The sequence below is a fragment of the Mus musculus genome, chromosome 2 (genome assembly GCF_000001635.26).
Source record: "Mus musculus strain C57BL/6J chromosome 2, GRCm38.p6 C57BL/6J".
Classification (NCBI taxonomy): Eukaryota; Metazoa; Chordata; class Mammalia; order Rodentia; family Muridae; genus Mus; species Mus musculus.
In genome coordinates this window covers 13,220,535-13,234,616 of record NC_000068.7, presented here as the reverse complement: position 1 = coordinate 13,234,616, position 14,082 = coordinate 13,220,535, and the positions used below count along the sequence as shown (strand labels likewise).

The window sequence follows — 14,082 nt, the reverse complement described above, 5'->3', positions numbered from 1 at the left end:
ATTCAGTCTGAACTGTCTTTTGTTTGATTTTTTTTCATAATTTTTATTTTCAGTATCCTTTCTCCTCACCTCTATGTTCCTTCTTCTCTTTATGTTACCACTTTCATCTCTGAAGTCATAGCTCCTATGCCGTCCGTCAGAAAGCTTAGATGAACTCCCCTTGTTTCTGTGAGGCCCTCTTCCCCTTCAAAATAAACCACGACCATGTGGTGTGTAAAACAGAAGGCTCCCCACAGCTCATCAGGCTGTGGGGGACAGCACCCCACATGTGGAGTTAACTGAGAATTAAGCAAGGCGAGAGATAGCATTCATCAAACTGTACCCTCTGTTAAGTGGAGGAATTACACTTAACGTGGTTAAATAATCAGAGTCAGAGGTTCTGATCTTCTGCACCCTGAGCCTCTGCACTGCCATCTCCCCTGGCTACTTCTTTAAGTGATTTATGTGTGCACTTTAACTGTTCCAGGCAAGGGAAACCCAGTGCTTAATGGACCGAACACTTCTGTGGCTCTGATCTTTGTTTCCGTTAGACCAGGCAGACTTGCCAAGGTTGGAGGGTGGTTTGTGTGTCTTGTTCTGTCTCTGGCCATCTTCGTCACCTCCCCTCTCTTCCCTGTTCACGGAATGACCCCTTTCCTCAGCCTCTAAGCACATGGTCTGATAGGCAGAGCACCCCATGCGGCCTCTCCGTGGTCATTCTCAGTTGTAAAGAAAGGCAGAAATGTGGGCAAACGGTGCTCTGAGCAAGTGCTGACGGTTGGACTTAATTAAGTGTTATCTGCCGCTTATTGTTCATAATCACACCTGAACATACATGTGTTCATATACTACATTATATTAACTATACTATTATAGTGTATTACATATAATAAAGCATACACATCAAAGAGGCTGAGCAGGTTGTTTACGCCCCAAGCTTGCTTCCTCTGTTGATGGAGGATGTGTGTCTTTTTAATTTTTGTCTCTTGTTTCTCTTCGTCTTTCTAAACTTTCGAGGTATTTTTTGAAGCAGGATGTCTGTCCTGATCTTCCGTTTCACTGGACGTCACTTCCTCTCCCCGGCTTCCAGAGCCGTTTCTCCTCCTTTGGATGTGATGGTCCCAACCAGCTCCCCAGGCAAAGCTAGCTGCTGATGTGTGACTGAGTTAGTGGGGAACCAAAACCACACCACGTGTGATTAGGAACATATTTCTTTTCTGCTAAGCTAATGCAGACTCTAGGTGCCAGTCAAATTGTGTCTGCTCAGAAGGGAGGCAGTTCACACCCGTCATATCTTTAGGAGTTGCGTGTGGTTGTGCATGCCCTTTTTGTAGCTCAGGGACGTACATTTTTGCCTGTTTGGCTTCATATTACAAACCCACTTTATTGCTTGTTTGTTACAATTTCCTTCTAATTTTTATATAACTGATTGTTCGCTTTGTAGTTGGTAAGAGGGTGACACCACAGTTGTGTGTCTGTGCAGTGGTTAACTCAGGATTTTTTTTTTTTTGTTTTGTTTTGTTTTTGTGGTTTTGTGGTTCATAAAACTATTTAAGCTGCAGAATCCTAAGGAGGCCCATGAAACATGTGTGCCCTTGGGCACTCATGCTCAGCAAATACTTGTTGATTAGCCACAGGTAGAATTACTTTAGTTACCTGTATGTCTAATAATATTTGGGGAGATGGTGGCCTTTATTAAGGTAGGGGCTTAGATAATTGGCGAATTTTTACTTTTACCTTGAGGGCCATCTAAAACCTGTTAAAAGAAAACTTGCTTCAGTGTTTCATAAACTTTATGTTTTTAAATAACCTATAACTACCGTAATTCACTGCTTTAATAGCTGCTTTGGAGAAAATCCCATAAAATCTGTGAAGCACAACATGATTAGTTCAAACTTCAAACTCGAACAGTAATATATAATCACTTCATTATTCACCGTGTGTTTTTGGCCAGAAAGCAAAGGTAATTAATCACCCTAAGTACAAATGACCTTTTTTATTTGCATATAAAATTTCCAGAATCATGTGAGAGTTAAGATCTCTTTTTTACATGGAGTCATTGAAATGGCACCTAAGGCTAGGTAGGATTCCTGGTTTGCTGTAGGAACAGCACATATGTAAGGAGTCTGGACACTGCATCTGGTCGGAATATGGGGCTGGTCTCTAGTTGTGTTGGGTAAGGATTGACGGCTGGCTCTGTGACTTGACTTTCACCAGCAATTCCACACAGACTCTGTAGTGTTGGCGTCATTCAGGCTGCAGAAAATGCTACCTGTCCGTCTTTTCTAGAATGGTTAGATCGCTCCTGTTATATATCCTGAGAAGCCTTGCTTATTTTCACGTATTATCCTGTTGTTGGTAGCATTTCTTTATCTTCCTTGTAGGAACGAGCTAACTTAGTACTCTTCACTACTCTTTACTCTTTCAAAGAAAGGCTGTAAAAGCCTAGAGTGTAACGAAATAACACCACATTTACATTCTTTATTGCAGCATCCAGAATACTTACGTTTACATTTTTATTGGTTATTGTGTGTTCATGGTATGTGTCTGTGTGTGTCTCTCTGCATGTGTATGTGTGTGTCTGTGTGTCTCTGTGTGCATGTCTGTGTGTGTCTCTGAGTATATCTGTGTGTATATTTGTGTATATCTGTTTGTGCACGTGGTGCATATGTATATACACATCTGTGTGTGTCTATGTTTGTGTATATCTGTGTATGTGTCTGTGTGTATGGATCTCTGTGTGTGTGTCTGTGTGTGCATGTCTGTGTGCATCTATGTATGTGAGTATCTGTGTGTGGTAGGGTGGGTAGGACAAACAACATACAAAGTCACTGAATTACTTCAACCAGGAACAAATTCATCATGAGCAAATGTGGTCCAGTAGAGACAGGTCGGGTGTTGTATGGCAACACTTGTGTATGTATCTGTGTGTGTCTCTGTGTGTGTGCGTGATGCGTGTGCGTGTGTGTGTGTCTGGATGTATGTGTGCATGGTGTGTGCTTGTGTGTGTGTGTGTGTATGTGTGTCTTTGTATATCTATCTATATATATATATGTGTGTGTGTGTGTATGTGTGTGTCTGTAAGTCTCTGTATGTGTGTGTTGGGATACACTTGCTATGATGTGCATGGAGGTCAGAGGAGAGCTTTGTGGAGTTGGCTCTCTCCTATCTTTATGTGGGTTCTGGGAAGATCAGACTCAGCGTCTTAGATTTCTGTGCAAATGCTTTACTCCTCAAAGCATGTTGCTGCCCCTCCAACACACCTTTAATGCGCTAGGGTGTTTGAAACAGTGCTGTTTGTTTTCATCTGTTTTGACCTCTCCAGGGTGATATTGTTGGGGGCTTTTGGATCTGGGTTAGGTGGTATCTTTGTGTCCCTGGAAATGGACAGGAGGGGACAGTGTTCAGCCTCCTACCTCAGCAGACATGTGTACCCCCAAAGCTCTTTGTTGTAAGGCAGGCACTCGGCCCTGTGAGGTGCCTGCTCCAGGTTTCCCTCTTCTTGTCCTTGTGGGAATTTGCATTCTATCGGTGGCATCCCATAAAGGAAGTTAAAACTGAACCACGAATCTGCTTCTTTGAAACATATGAGTGTTGGGTTTTGTTTCTCAGCTCAGCAGTCACTGGAGCTCAAAACAGCTCTTGGTTCTTCTGTAAAAGTTATCGGAGTATAACTCGCACAACACTGAAGTTTGGTGGTGGGGCTGTGGGGAAGGTCATCTCCGGATTTTATGCCCTTGCTTCTCATGAAAACCCACGTTCTGTGCTGCTCCTGACTTCCTGGCAGCGTGGGTGTTAACACAGCACACCATCTATTAACTGCCCTTCTGGAACTACAGGAGAACCACTGTCAATACTAACCATATGGTTCTAAAGACCAATCCATGGCTTCCTGACCCCTCCGTGGGCTGCACCTAGGCAGAGCTCCCATCCTTATGTTTTGCTTGATGCCTGCTGTTCCCAGAGCCTGTCATTCTTCAGAGTTTTGTTTCTTAGTTTTGGGAGCCCAAATGCTTTCTGTCAGAAAGTCTCTGGAATGGTGGTACCTGCCCAAGGGAGTCTGCATGATATGTGCTCAACTACCCAACATGCTGTATGTAGTGCAGCCCTGTGTTGCCCTACAACACCTGACCTGTTTCAACTGGACCACACTTGCTCATGATGAATTTGTTCCTGGGTGACATAATTCAGTGACTTTGTATGCTGTCTCTCCTACCCACCCTACTGTTTTCATCAGGAAAATCTCTGTTGAGAAAGCAGGCCTTGACTGGAAATGTTGTCAAGGTAGCATTCAGGTTGGGTGGATTGGTCCCAAAGGCTTTGTTGTTGTTGTTTTGTTTTTCCTTTTTCTGCTTTTCCTCATCCCTCGGGCTCACTTTTGATTTGGATAAGGTTGCTTATATAAAAACTCTCACTCTAATTATGTGATGTGGGCATCAGCATTGAAGAAATGATCTTGATATCACCAAGAGTTTGCAATATTTCCCAATTCAGCATTCCATGGAACCATGAGAAATGCAGGCTCCCGAGTCTGTCCCCACACCACTGAGATAAATGTAGGTCGCTTTGTCTGTGAATATATTGCTAGGAGATTTGTACTCAGTGTCTTAGAGCCCACAACCTTAGAGCAGCACTAGCCAATAGAATGCTCTATAGAGGTGACATGAGGAGTGTAGAAGCCATGGGTCACATGGGCTGCTTGTCCAGCTTTTCAAGTCTGACCAATATGACCAAACACTGAGTTTCTTTTGGCATGTGGTTTCAGTGGCTTCCAGTCTGCCCTAGTTGGATGGGAAGGCATGGTGGAATGACTCAGCCGTGATGACAGAAACATGTGGCATAACATCACATGGCTCTGAACCGGGAAGCAGAGACAGCAGGGTTGGAACCAGGGGCAACCATCTTCAAGGCTTGCTCCTTTTCAACAAGACCACACCTTCTCAACACTCCACAGGCTCCCTGAACAGTGCCATTAGCCAGGAACCAAGTGCTCAAAACCTGAGTCTGTGACAGCATTTGACATCTTAATCATAACCATATTTTTTCCCAGTTTGATTTAACTAGTTTTAAACATCCATATAAATAGAGGTTACCCACTGGGCAGCCCTGCTCCACAGAAGTATTTTTACTGTATGGATAAACTCCCAAAATGTTTTAAGATACATTATCAGCCACCGAATTACGAATTTTCCATCACAGAACAGAGTTCTGCAAGAGTGGACAGCCTTACTTTTCCTTTTGCTGGAACCACTTGCTTCTTGCCAACCGGTTGAATAAAACTCCTCTTCAGAGTCACTGCTTGGCTGTGTAGCTTCTGCCTGTTGTAAACATAAAATGGTGAGGGCCTGGAGAGATGGCTCAGAGGTTAAGAGCATTGGCCTCTCTTCCAGAGGACCCAGGTTGGATTCTCAGCACCCACATGGCAGGTCACAACTGTAACACCAGTTTTAGGGTAACTGAAGCACCCCCCCTCTGGCCTGTACAGATACTAAGTATGCATTTGATGCCTAGACATACACGCAGATAAAATACCATATACATAAAATAAATCTTAAAAATATATCTCATGTGGTGATTGAATGTCCTCTAAGGAGTCGTGCCCTTCCTCGGGAATGGCACTAGTTACTGATTTCTGTCCATGATTTTTAAAGGGAGGTAGAGAGAAGGGGGGCAGTATGAGGCTTCCTGCCCATGGAAGCGTGCTATTAGTGGGCTGGAGCTCACTTTGTAGTTCTTAAACTTGCTCTCCTCCCTCCTGCCTTAGCCTGCTGAGTACTCTATTACAGGTGTGTAACACCATGCTGGCCCTGATAACCTTAGACTCATAAAATGTTGTCCCTCAAAGACAAGCTGACAGGACCTTTCAAGTCTCCCAGGGATCCGTGTGTAACTTTCTGGATACTTTGGAGAATACTTGTTGAATTGCTGAGTCTAGCCAGAAAATAAAATAGACAGGCCTCCAAGGTAATGTTCAGGGTTTTGTTTTTGATTTCCTTTAAATAAAACTTGAAGGAAGAGACAGAGCTGTGGTGGGTGGGTTAGTCTGAGATTGTTAGGAACCCGAGAAAGTACTCTCAAACAGGCCCTGGGCTTAATATCTGGACTGAAAGGTCCCCAGAGGTGGTGTGGTCTTCCCATTGATACCAAATGTCCTTTGGGAGCCTAGGAATCCCAGAGAGCAGTCAGGGACTTTCTCCCAAACCTAGCAGCTGAAGTCTCAAAATTAGAGGAGCTGTCATTGACAAGACAGAAAATGCTACTAAGTTCTTTGTGACAAGCATAGTTCTACATGACTGAGCATCCTAATTGGGGACCCCAGTTGTTGCATTATTTAAATCTGTTATCATTGATTTTCAACAACTCTTCTCTTCTTAGACTCATAAAATGTTAAAACCAGGCAGAGGAGGATTTAAAATGACCACAATCCATCTTTCTCATTTTATACTGAAGGAGAAAGAGGCCCAGAAAGCTTGTCTGTTAAGTAAGGGGACACATAGTAAGGACGGCAGAGTCAGGAGGTGTCTGTGTCAGCCTATGATGCCTTGCATCAGATACCTCAGTTTCTCCACTGCTTCTGTGTGCTCAATTCTGTTGTCTATAGACACAATGCTCACACATCAGATACCTCACAAGTAGATGGAGCAGGGTTTCCAAGTCTTGTGTGTGTGTGTGTGTGTGTGTGTGTGTGTCTGTGCTTGCGCCTGCCTGCTTGCCTGCCTGTCTGTCTTTGTGCTCATACTTACATGCTATGGTGAACATGTAGAGGTCAGAGGATAGCCTCTCAGACTCATTCACTCCTTTATACCATATGGATCCTCAAGAAATGAATACAAGTCACCCGCCTTGCCAAGTGCCGGTAACTGCTGAGCCATCCTGCCAGCTCCATTAATTATGTTTTCAAATGTTCGTTCTTTCTTTCTTTCTTTCTTTCTTTCTTTCTTTCTTTCTTTCTTTCTTTCTTTCTCTCTCTCTCTCTCTCTCTCTCTCAATCTCTCTCTCTCTCTCTCTTTCTTTTTCTTTTTCTTTTTTTTGCTGAGGTGTCCCACAGATACCTTGGAATATTCCAGGAGAGACTTTTGACTGGTGAAATTTTACAGCCACCTCTTCTTGATAGTTGTGATTTATTCACTGCGCACTGTGTATTGCTAACCCTTTACATTTGTCATGGTTTTGTTGGGATTAGCTGGCTTTCCAAATGCTGCCTCCATTTCTACTTTAGATTATGATAACCCTTCATTTATAACTTGCTTTCTTTTTTTTTATATATATAAATAGCATAGGATGGCTCTCTTTATCCACAAAAGATTCACTCTGCTAGATGGTAAGACTAGAGAGTATCCTGCATATCGTTAGCATTCTCTGATTTTGGTTGGATGAATGGTCCTCTGTCCAGACAAGTCTGAATGTTATATTCTTTCTATTTTTACTGTGGCTGATGAAAAAATTCTGTAGTTTACAGGGAAATATTAGCTATGCATTTTTTTCTTTCCCTTTCAGCGTGAATGGAGTCTTAACACAACACATTCAAATGCACACCAAAGGCTGGGAGAGGTTTGGTAAATTGAATGTGGGGTTATTGTTTGTGTCCACAAAACAAAGTCCTAAATCACATTTAACATAATTGGTGGCTTTAAATTGGACTGCTTTAGCACAGAGAGTGAAATAATCTCTCATCCTGTCAAAGAGGCGATACCTTTAGACCAGCATTTAATTGCATTGGCAGGGTAAGTTTAGGGAGGCAGCAGTAATTCTGGCCACATTATTCTTGGTTTGTGGCTAAATTGAGATCATCATTTTCTCTTGGTTTCAGTAACTTTCTTTATTGCTCTTCAAGCTAATCCGATCACTACAGTGAGCGTAGGCTTAGTGATAGCTCCAGGGTGGACAAGGGGAAAGGGTTAGGTCTTCGGTTGCTGCCCTTCACCTCTGTCAGTGGAGGGAACATGTGACCCTGAGGGTAAAGTTTGATGGCTTTCTCAGTAATTGCTCATATAAACTGAACACCATTTATTTACACAACAGCGTATGTACCTGAAATATGCTTGCAGCCACTCTGTGCAAGCTAGGCTCTTAGTATTGTATTAGTATCTACAGTCACTCTGGGATCCTTCCCAGCTGCCCAGACTATTTCATGAAATATTGGTCCCTTCATCTCCACCCACTTTGAGGGCTAATGCAAAGCTCTATCATGGGACCACTGCCACCTGTCCATGGCTCTGGTATACTCCAGTCTTTATCTTTTATGTCCCTCCTTTCAATGAAAGCATGTTCTTTTCCTTGTCCCAAGCAGTCCCTTTTAAAGAAATTAGGTCATCCATACCTGGGGTGTTTCTCAGTGTTGAAAATGGTGACTCAGAGTGAACAATAACACTGGGCCCTTTTCCGTTACTTTATCTCTCCTGGGAGTAACCACGTGCCGGTCTTGGGATGGCTGTTTGGCTCCATATCTCAGATGTTTAGAATTTTCATAGAGCTATGCAAGGGTCCTAAGTACAAGCACTCCTGATCCTGCAGTTAGACTTAACCTAGAGCAGTAATGCTGGCCAGCAGAGTGTCTTTCCCAGCCTTCGGGGCAGGTGGAGAAGAGGGAACTGCAGGCTGGGAAGGAAATATGTTGATATAAGATGTGGCCCACTTGCTTATACTGGACAAGGCCGCATTGCTATTCCTAGTGATCTGGAAAGTTTGGGTGTTACAGTTTCCATGAACCATGGGCAAGCTGCATATGCATGCTTATAGAAAATCAAATAGCAAGTAGGCTAGATAAATGACAAAACATTGAAGAGTCTCTCTCTCTCTCTCTCTCTCTCTCTCTCTCTCTCTCTCTCTCTCTCTCTCTCTCCCTCTCTCCCTCTCTCCCTCTCTCCCTCTCTCCCTCTCTTTCTCTCTCCTGTGCTATCAACTTGGAGTGGAACATTTGTCCTTCAGTGTCATTGGGAGTTGATTAGAGGAGCCCTGGTTACCAAAATCCAGAAATTCTCAAGTCCTTTATATAAAAGGACACATTATATGCACATATCCTATGCTCATTTTCCATGCCCTTTGAATCACTGCTGTATTGTGTAAAATATCTAATAGCTTGCAAATGCTCATTAAACTGCATCCTCTAGGAAGTAATGACAAGAAGAGCCAGCTGTATAAGGTCATTACAGATGCACCATTTTCTGTAAATATCTTTGGTTGATTGAGAATTCTGGATGTGATTTAATAATAAGGAAACCCAGCTTATGTGTGGATTAGATGGTCACCTTGGACTGCCATGTCGCTTCCATTTGAAAGGGGAAAAAGTGCTGCTCGTATTTTGTGTACCCCAAATTCATTCGACATTTCTGCCTCCAATGTAGAGATACTGAGGGCTGGCTCTACTTTTGAGGCTCTTAACTTGTATTCAAATGGTAGACTATAGGTAAGGAGATGCCTTGCGGGTCCCAAGCGGATATCTTCATCTGTGAGCTGCACACTCTGTTCACAGCATGCTGCTGAGTGGGCTCTTTGAATTTTTGTGTAAGAATGTATTAATCAATTGTTAATTTAATGTGTGTGTGTGTGTGTGTGTGTGAGTCAAAACAAAAAGGACAAAAATCAGAAAGGAGGAACACTGAGTATTGTACTATTTCAACTTAAGCTTTAGCTGCGACTGAGTTCAATGATAACAAGGACAGCTCCACAGGTACGGGATCATTTAAGAACTTGAGTGTACCCTCCTTCATTGGGGTTAGCTGTCTTCGGCTGGCAGTTCAAAGCAACCACAAGGAAGAAAATAACTTCAGCTGTTATGCTTGTAGTGTGGAAGTGTGTGCTGTGTTCTATTCCCTGAGAGGCTGCTGACAGCATGGGTCTCATGTCTTCCTCATTTCTGCTTTCCGCCCCTCTGTACCTCAGAAACAAGTCCTGCCAGGTAGTTTGATCTAATCAGACAAAAGGAAACACTTCCTGAGAGGCTGCTGACAGCATGGGTCTCATGTCTTCCTCATTTCTGCTTTCAGCCCCTCTGTAACTCAGAAACAAGTCCTGCCAGGTAGTTTGATCTAATCAGACAAGAGGAAACACTTCCGTTCCACCTGGTCAAGAATTTTTAGCCATGAAAGTAAGAAAACCCACAAAATGCATGTGGACAGCACTGGGGTTTGACCTTACTTGCGTTCAATAGGGAAGTGTGTGGCTAGCATCCTTTGCCCCTTGAATTCACATGCTGCATCTCCATCCCTATAGCTGTGCCACCAAATGTAGCGGAACTGAAGAACTTGGAGGTACTAAACTTCTTCAACAATCAGATCGAGGAACTGCCTACCCAGATCAGCAGCCTCCAGAAACTCAAACACCTGAACCTTGGGTGAGTATTGGAGGAGCTTGAGGAAATCTCCGCCAGGTAATGAGCTGAAGCCAATGCATGCTGTGGGCAAGCAAGGGGAAGCGCTTATATGATTATCACATGGGAGTAGTGGGTTTCTAATTGCTTTTAATGTGTCAGGTTTAAGAAAAGGCTTATTGTTTTAATATTTCCTTTCAGTCTTCTCCATTAGTGTATATCCAGTTAAAGCTAATTGAGAAGCTAATTGTTGGCACAACAAGGAATCTTTTCATGATATTTTGTTTCCAATAGAATGTTATGTCTGTTATGTTGGCCAAGGAAGGACTGACTTGCATAGAATTAATTGTTCAGATAAGCTGGACTACTGTTGGCCTGTTTTCTCTGTGTATTACATAGAAATAGTTAGAAAAACACCCTCCTTGCATGCAGTGGCCCCTCATTTTGCACTGTGACTTCAAGGTATTCTTCGGTGTTGTAGGGATGGGGGACAACTGTACACTTTTACACCAAGGTGAAAAGAGGAAAGTTTATTCATCAGTGAGCTGTAACAGTACCTTGCATCTGTATACTGCTTGGCAGTTGTCAGAGTTCTTGTGCCGGCACTTGACCCTGTGCACGTTTGTGAGGTGGATTCAGCACTTTCCTTTCCAAGATAGGCAGTCAAGCTCTTCTCAAGAGCTTGCTCCTGATGCGCTCCTGATTACCTCTGACTTTGGTGGCTGAGTGCAGTAGAGACCTCTATTGATTTGGCTCCATCAGACCCCCTGGATGGCAAGTGGAACTTTGGCTTTTGATTTCCATCTTCCCTGTCATAGCTGTTAGCTGAAAGTGTCCATTCACGTCTCTGTGCAATCCAATCTACCCATTCAGTTGTAGCCACTGGATGTTGTAGTTATGTTAGTGAGCTAAATGGGGGGCGGGGTATGCTGGGTATTTATCAGTCTTATATGGGGTTTGTGGATTCGTGGTTAGTCCATTCTTTCCATGAAGGGTTTGCTTCGATTCTCTTGTGTTGAAGCTCAGTTTTGAGAGATCAGCTTTGCAAGATCAAAGAGCATCTACTTGCTAACCTGTGAGAGGAAGAAGAGTGAAAAAGAGAGAACCATGTTACTTCAAATGACAGTGTTTTCCCTTGCTGGGGTTCATACTGGATCCCCATCAATAAAACAGAAAAGAAAAAGGGTTGTATATTTTTTCTTTTGAGGGTTTTTTTTTTTTCTTTTTTTGAGTTTGAAGATTATTAAGTCCTTATACTAGAGAGATAGCTCAATGGGTAAGAATGCCTGCTTTGAAACCAGGAGGGACTAATTTCAAACCCCTAGCACCCATGTAAAAGCCAGGATTTTTCTTGTATACCTATAATCTTGGCACTGGGTTTATGAAGGTAGACACAGGCCCTGGAAGCTTGGTGGCTAGACAGCCTAGCCAAGAAGGCAAGCATTAGGCTCAATGAGAGAACTTTTCTAAAAGATAAAGTGTAGACTGATTAAGGAAGACACATACTTTATGTTCTTCTCTGGCCTGCATAGGGGCACACACAGGTCTATACACATATACATAAACTACACACAAATACACACACACACACACACATATAAAACCCCATTAAATCATACGGTAAACTAGTGTGAAAATGGTAAGCATAGGTATGTATTTTTACTGTTAAGATATCCATTTATAGAATTATGAAATACATATAAAACATATGTATACATGTTGGTATACTGCATATACACATATATACATACATATACATATATATTAGTGTATTATAAGGATGTTCATGCACAGTTCATATTTGGATAGCGTGAAATTAGGAATATAACCTGATACATGTTAATCAGGAGACAGCATTAGTGATTATCATCATACTTCACTAATTTGTTCATTTATTTCTTTACTATGTAAGTGCTTATTCTATGTCAGTATTGCTGATAGGGGGTCAGAAATGAGTGTCATGGTGTGAATCTTAGGATTGGGGCAGGGTACAGTGTCATTGAGCACAGTATGGTCACAGCTGTGATGCGACTGATGAAGCTGTGGCGGAAGCAGAGACAGGGAAAACATTTGCCAATAGACGAGGTTCTTGAGAGGCTCTTCAAAGGCCGAGTGCTATAATCCGAGCAATGCACAGCCATCTCAGGCTGAGAGAGTGACACATTTCAAAGCTCAGAGCACATCCTGGGCTGTCGTAGCAGTTCACTGGTAGGATTCAATGTAAAGGTGGCCAGGTGAGATGCAAGGGCTAGCCCAGACCCTTGGGAATGGCTTCTGCACACCTAGTGGGTGTTTGTTGAATTCCAGATTGCTACCAGGAGTCATTTTAGGTAATGGTCATCCTGCTGTCATAGAGCTCACACTACAGTGGGGACACCAGTGGCAAACAAATAGGTGTCAGAGGTGGCAGGGAGTCAGCAGTGCTGCCCCAGTTTACATAGTGGAGCTCTGGTTGCAGATCTTTTCTGCAGGAATTTGTCCTACAGGGTAGTGGGTGTGAAATAAGAGCAGTTTTGTCTGAAAGCTCAGTGCAAAGAGGGTTCATGGGAGGTTGAGGTAAAGGGCAAGAAGACTGTGGGAATGCCACCTTTGTCCAAGGTGATCTGGATCAGTCGTAGTGGGGAAGAAAAAGGATTTAATTTGAAAATGATATAGAAGGAAAATTGCCAAGACAGTTACAGATGGGAAGGGATCCTACCTAGATTCCTGTGTTGGTCGGCTATCATAGGATTAGAGCTGGAGACAGGTTTGGGAAGAACATAAGCTCAGGCCTGGTTTAGTTGACCTTGGGCTATCTTAGGACATAGGGTAAACTTGACCATGCACCTTAGTTACGTCCTTGCCCTTCTGGAATTGCCTGTATTTTCAGCTCTAAGTTTATTGACTATGTAAAACACCTTTCAGCGTTTGATTCCATAGCTCCATAGAAGTTGCCATTCCCACAAAATTTTCGTTTTCTTGGGAAAGGAATTAAGCTGAATTTTAATAAAGGAATCTCTGCTCTTAGATCTCATGGAGGTTTATATGTGCACATTAAGGCAGGGTGAAGAGGACTGCTTAGTGTTAGCGGGCCAAATGAAAGTGTGCACTTAAGAGACCACAAGCACCATGGGTAGGTCCTGGTCCAAAGGCTACACTCACCAATCATTGAATTATGCAGTACTTGCCATTTTTTATGATGATTGCAAGACATGAATGAGCTTCAGGCCAGCTGTAGTAAGCAGAAAATTTGAGATGTCCTTAATTTTTGAAGCACAGTGTAGTGTGTATTTTACAAGAAATGAAAAGCCATAGAGTTGTCAGGGCTATAGTTTTGGGGCTAACTTCACTGTAGAGGACATACCCAGCTGCCGCGGACTGTCAGCCTAGTTTGTTGCTAGAATTCATCCTGTAAGCATTTGGCCGTTAGGGAAGCAGATGTGTGTCACTGACTGGGCTCATGGGGAAGCTTTCTCTCTTGTAGTGAGTAGTCTAAGAAGTTGGTAGGCCCTGAGGAAAGCCGGCCTGGGACTCCCTGTCCTGAGACTTGCAAATCCACTTTTCTCTTGGCTTCCCTCTGCGCAGTCATTTCTCAGGAGGCCGGATTGGTCGAGGTGGGCAGCAGCATTGCGTCTGTTATTAGAATGATCAATGGTTGGATTGATTTTCAGTGTCAAGTCTCTCCTCCCTTCCAGTGTCTGTCAGCTTACACTGAAGTTGTTTATACAGTGTTTAAACTGACTTTTAGGTATTCTCAGAGGCAGCCTCCAAAAGAGACATAAAGGTCTAGAAGGGTAAAAGATAATATCGAAAAA

The 14,082-nt window shown here is 43.1% G+C and overlaps 1 protein-coding gene across 2 annotated transcripts in view; it reads left to right on the top strand.

The window, feature by feature from the left end:
• The window catches only part of Rsu1 (Ras suppressor protein 1), a 194,472-nt gene that overhangs the window by 36,822 nt on the left and 143,568 nt on the right, over positions 1-14,082 (top strand). For both annotated transcript variants that reach the window (XM_006497405.4, NM_009105.4), the window contains one exon: positions 10,192-10,312. In XM_006497405.4, coding sequence (XP_006497468.1) covers positions 10,192-10,312 — 121 coding nt within the window. The remainder of the gene's footprint in view (positions 1-10,191; positions 10,313-14,082) is intronic.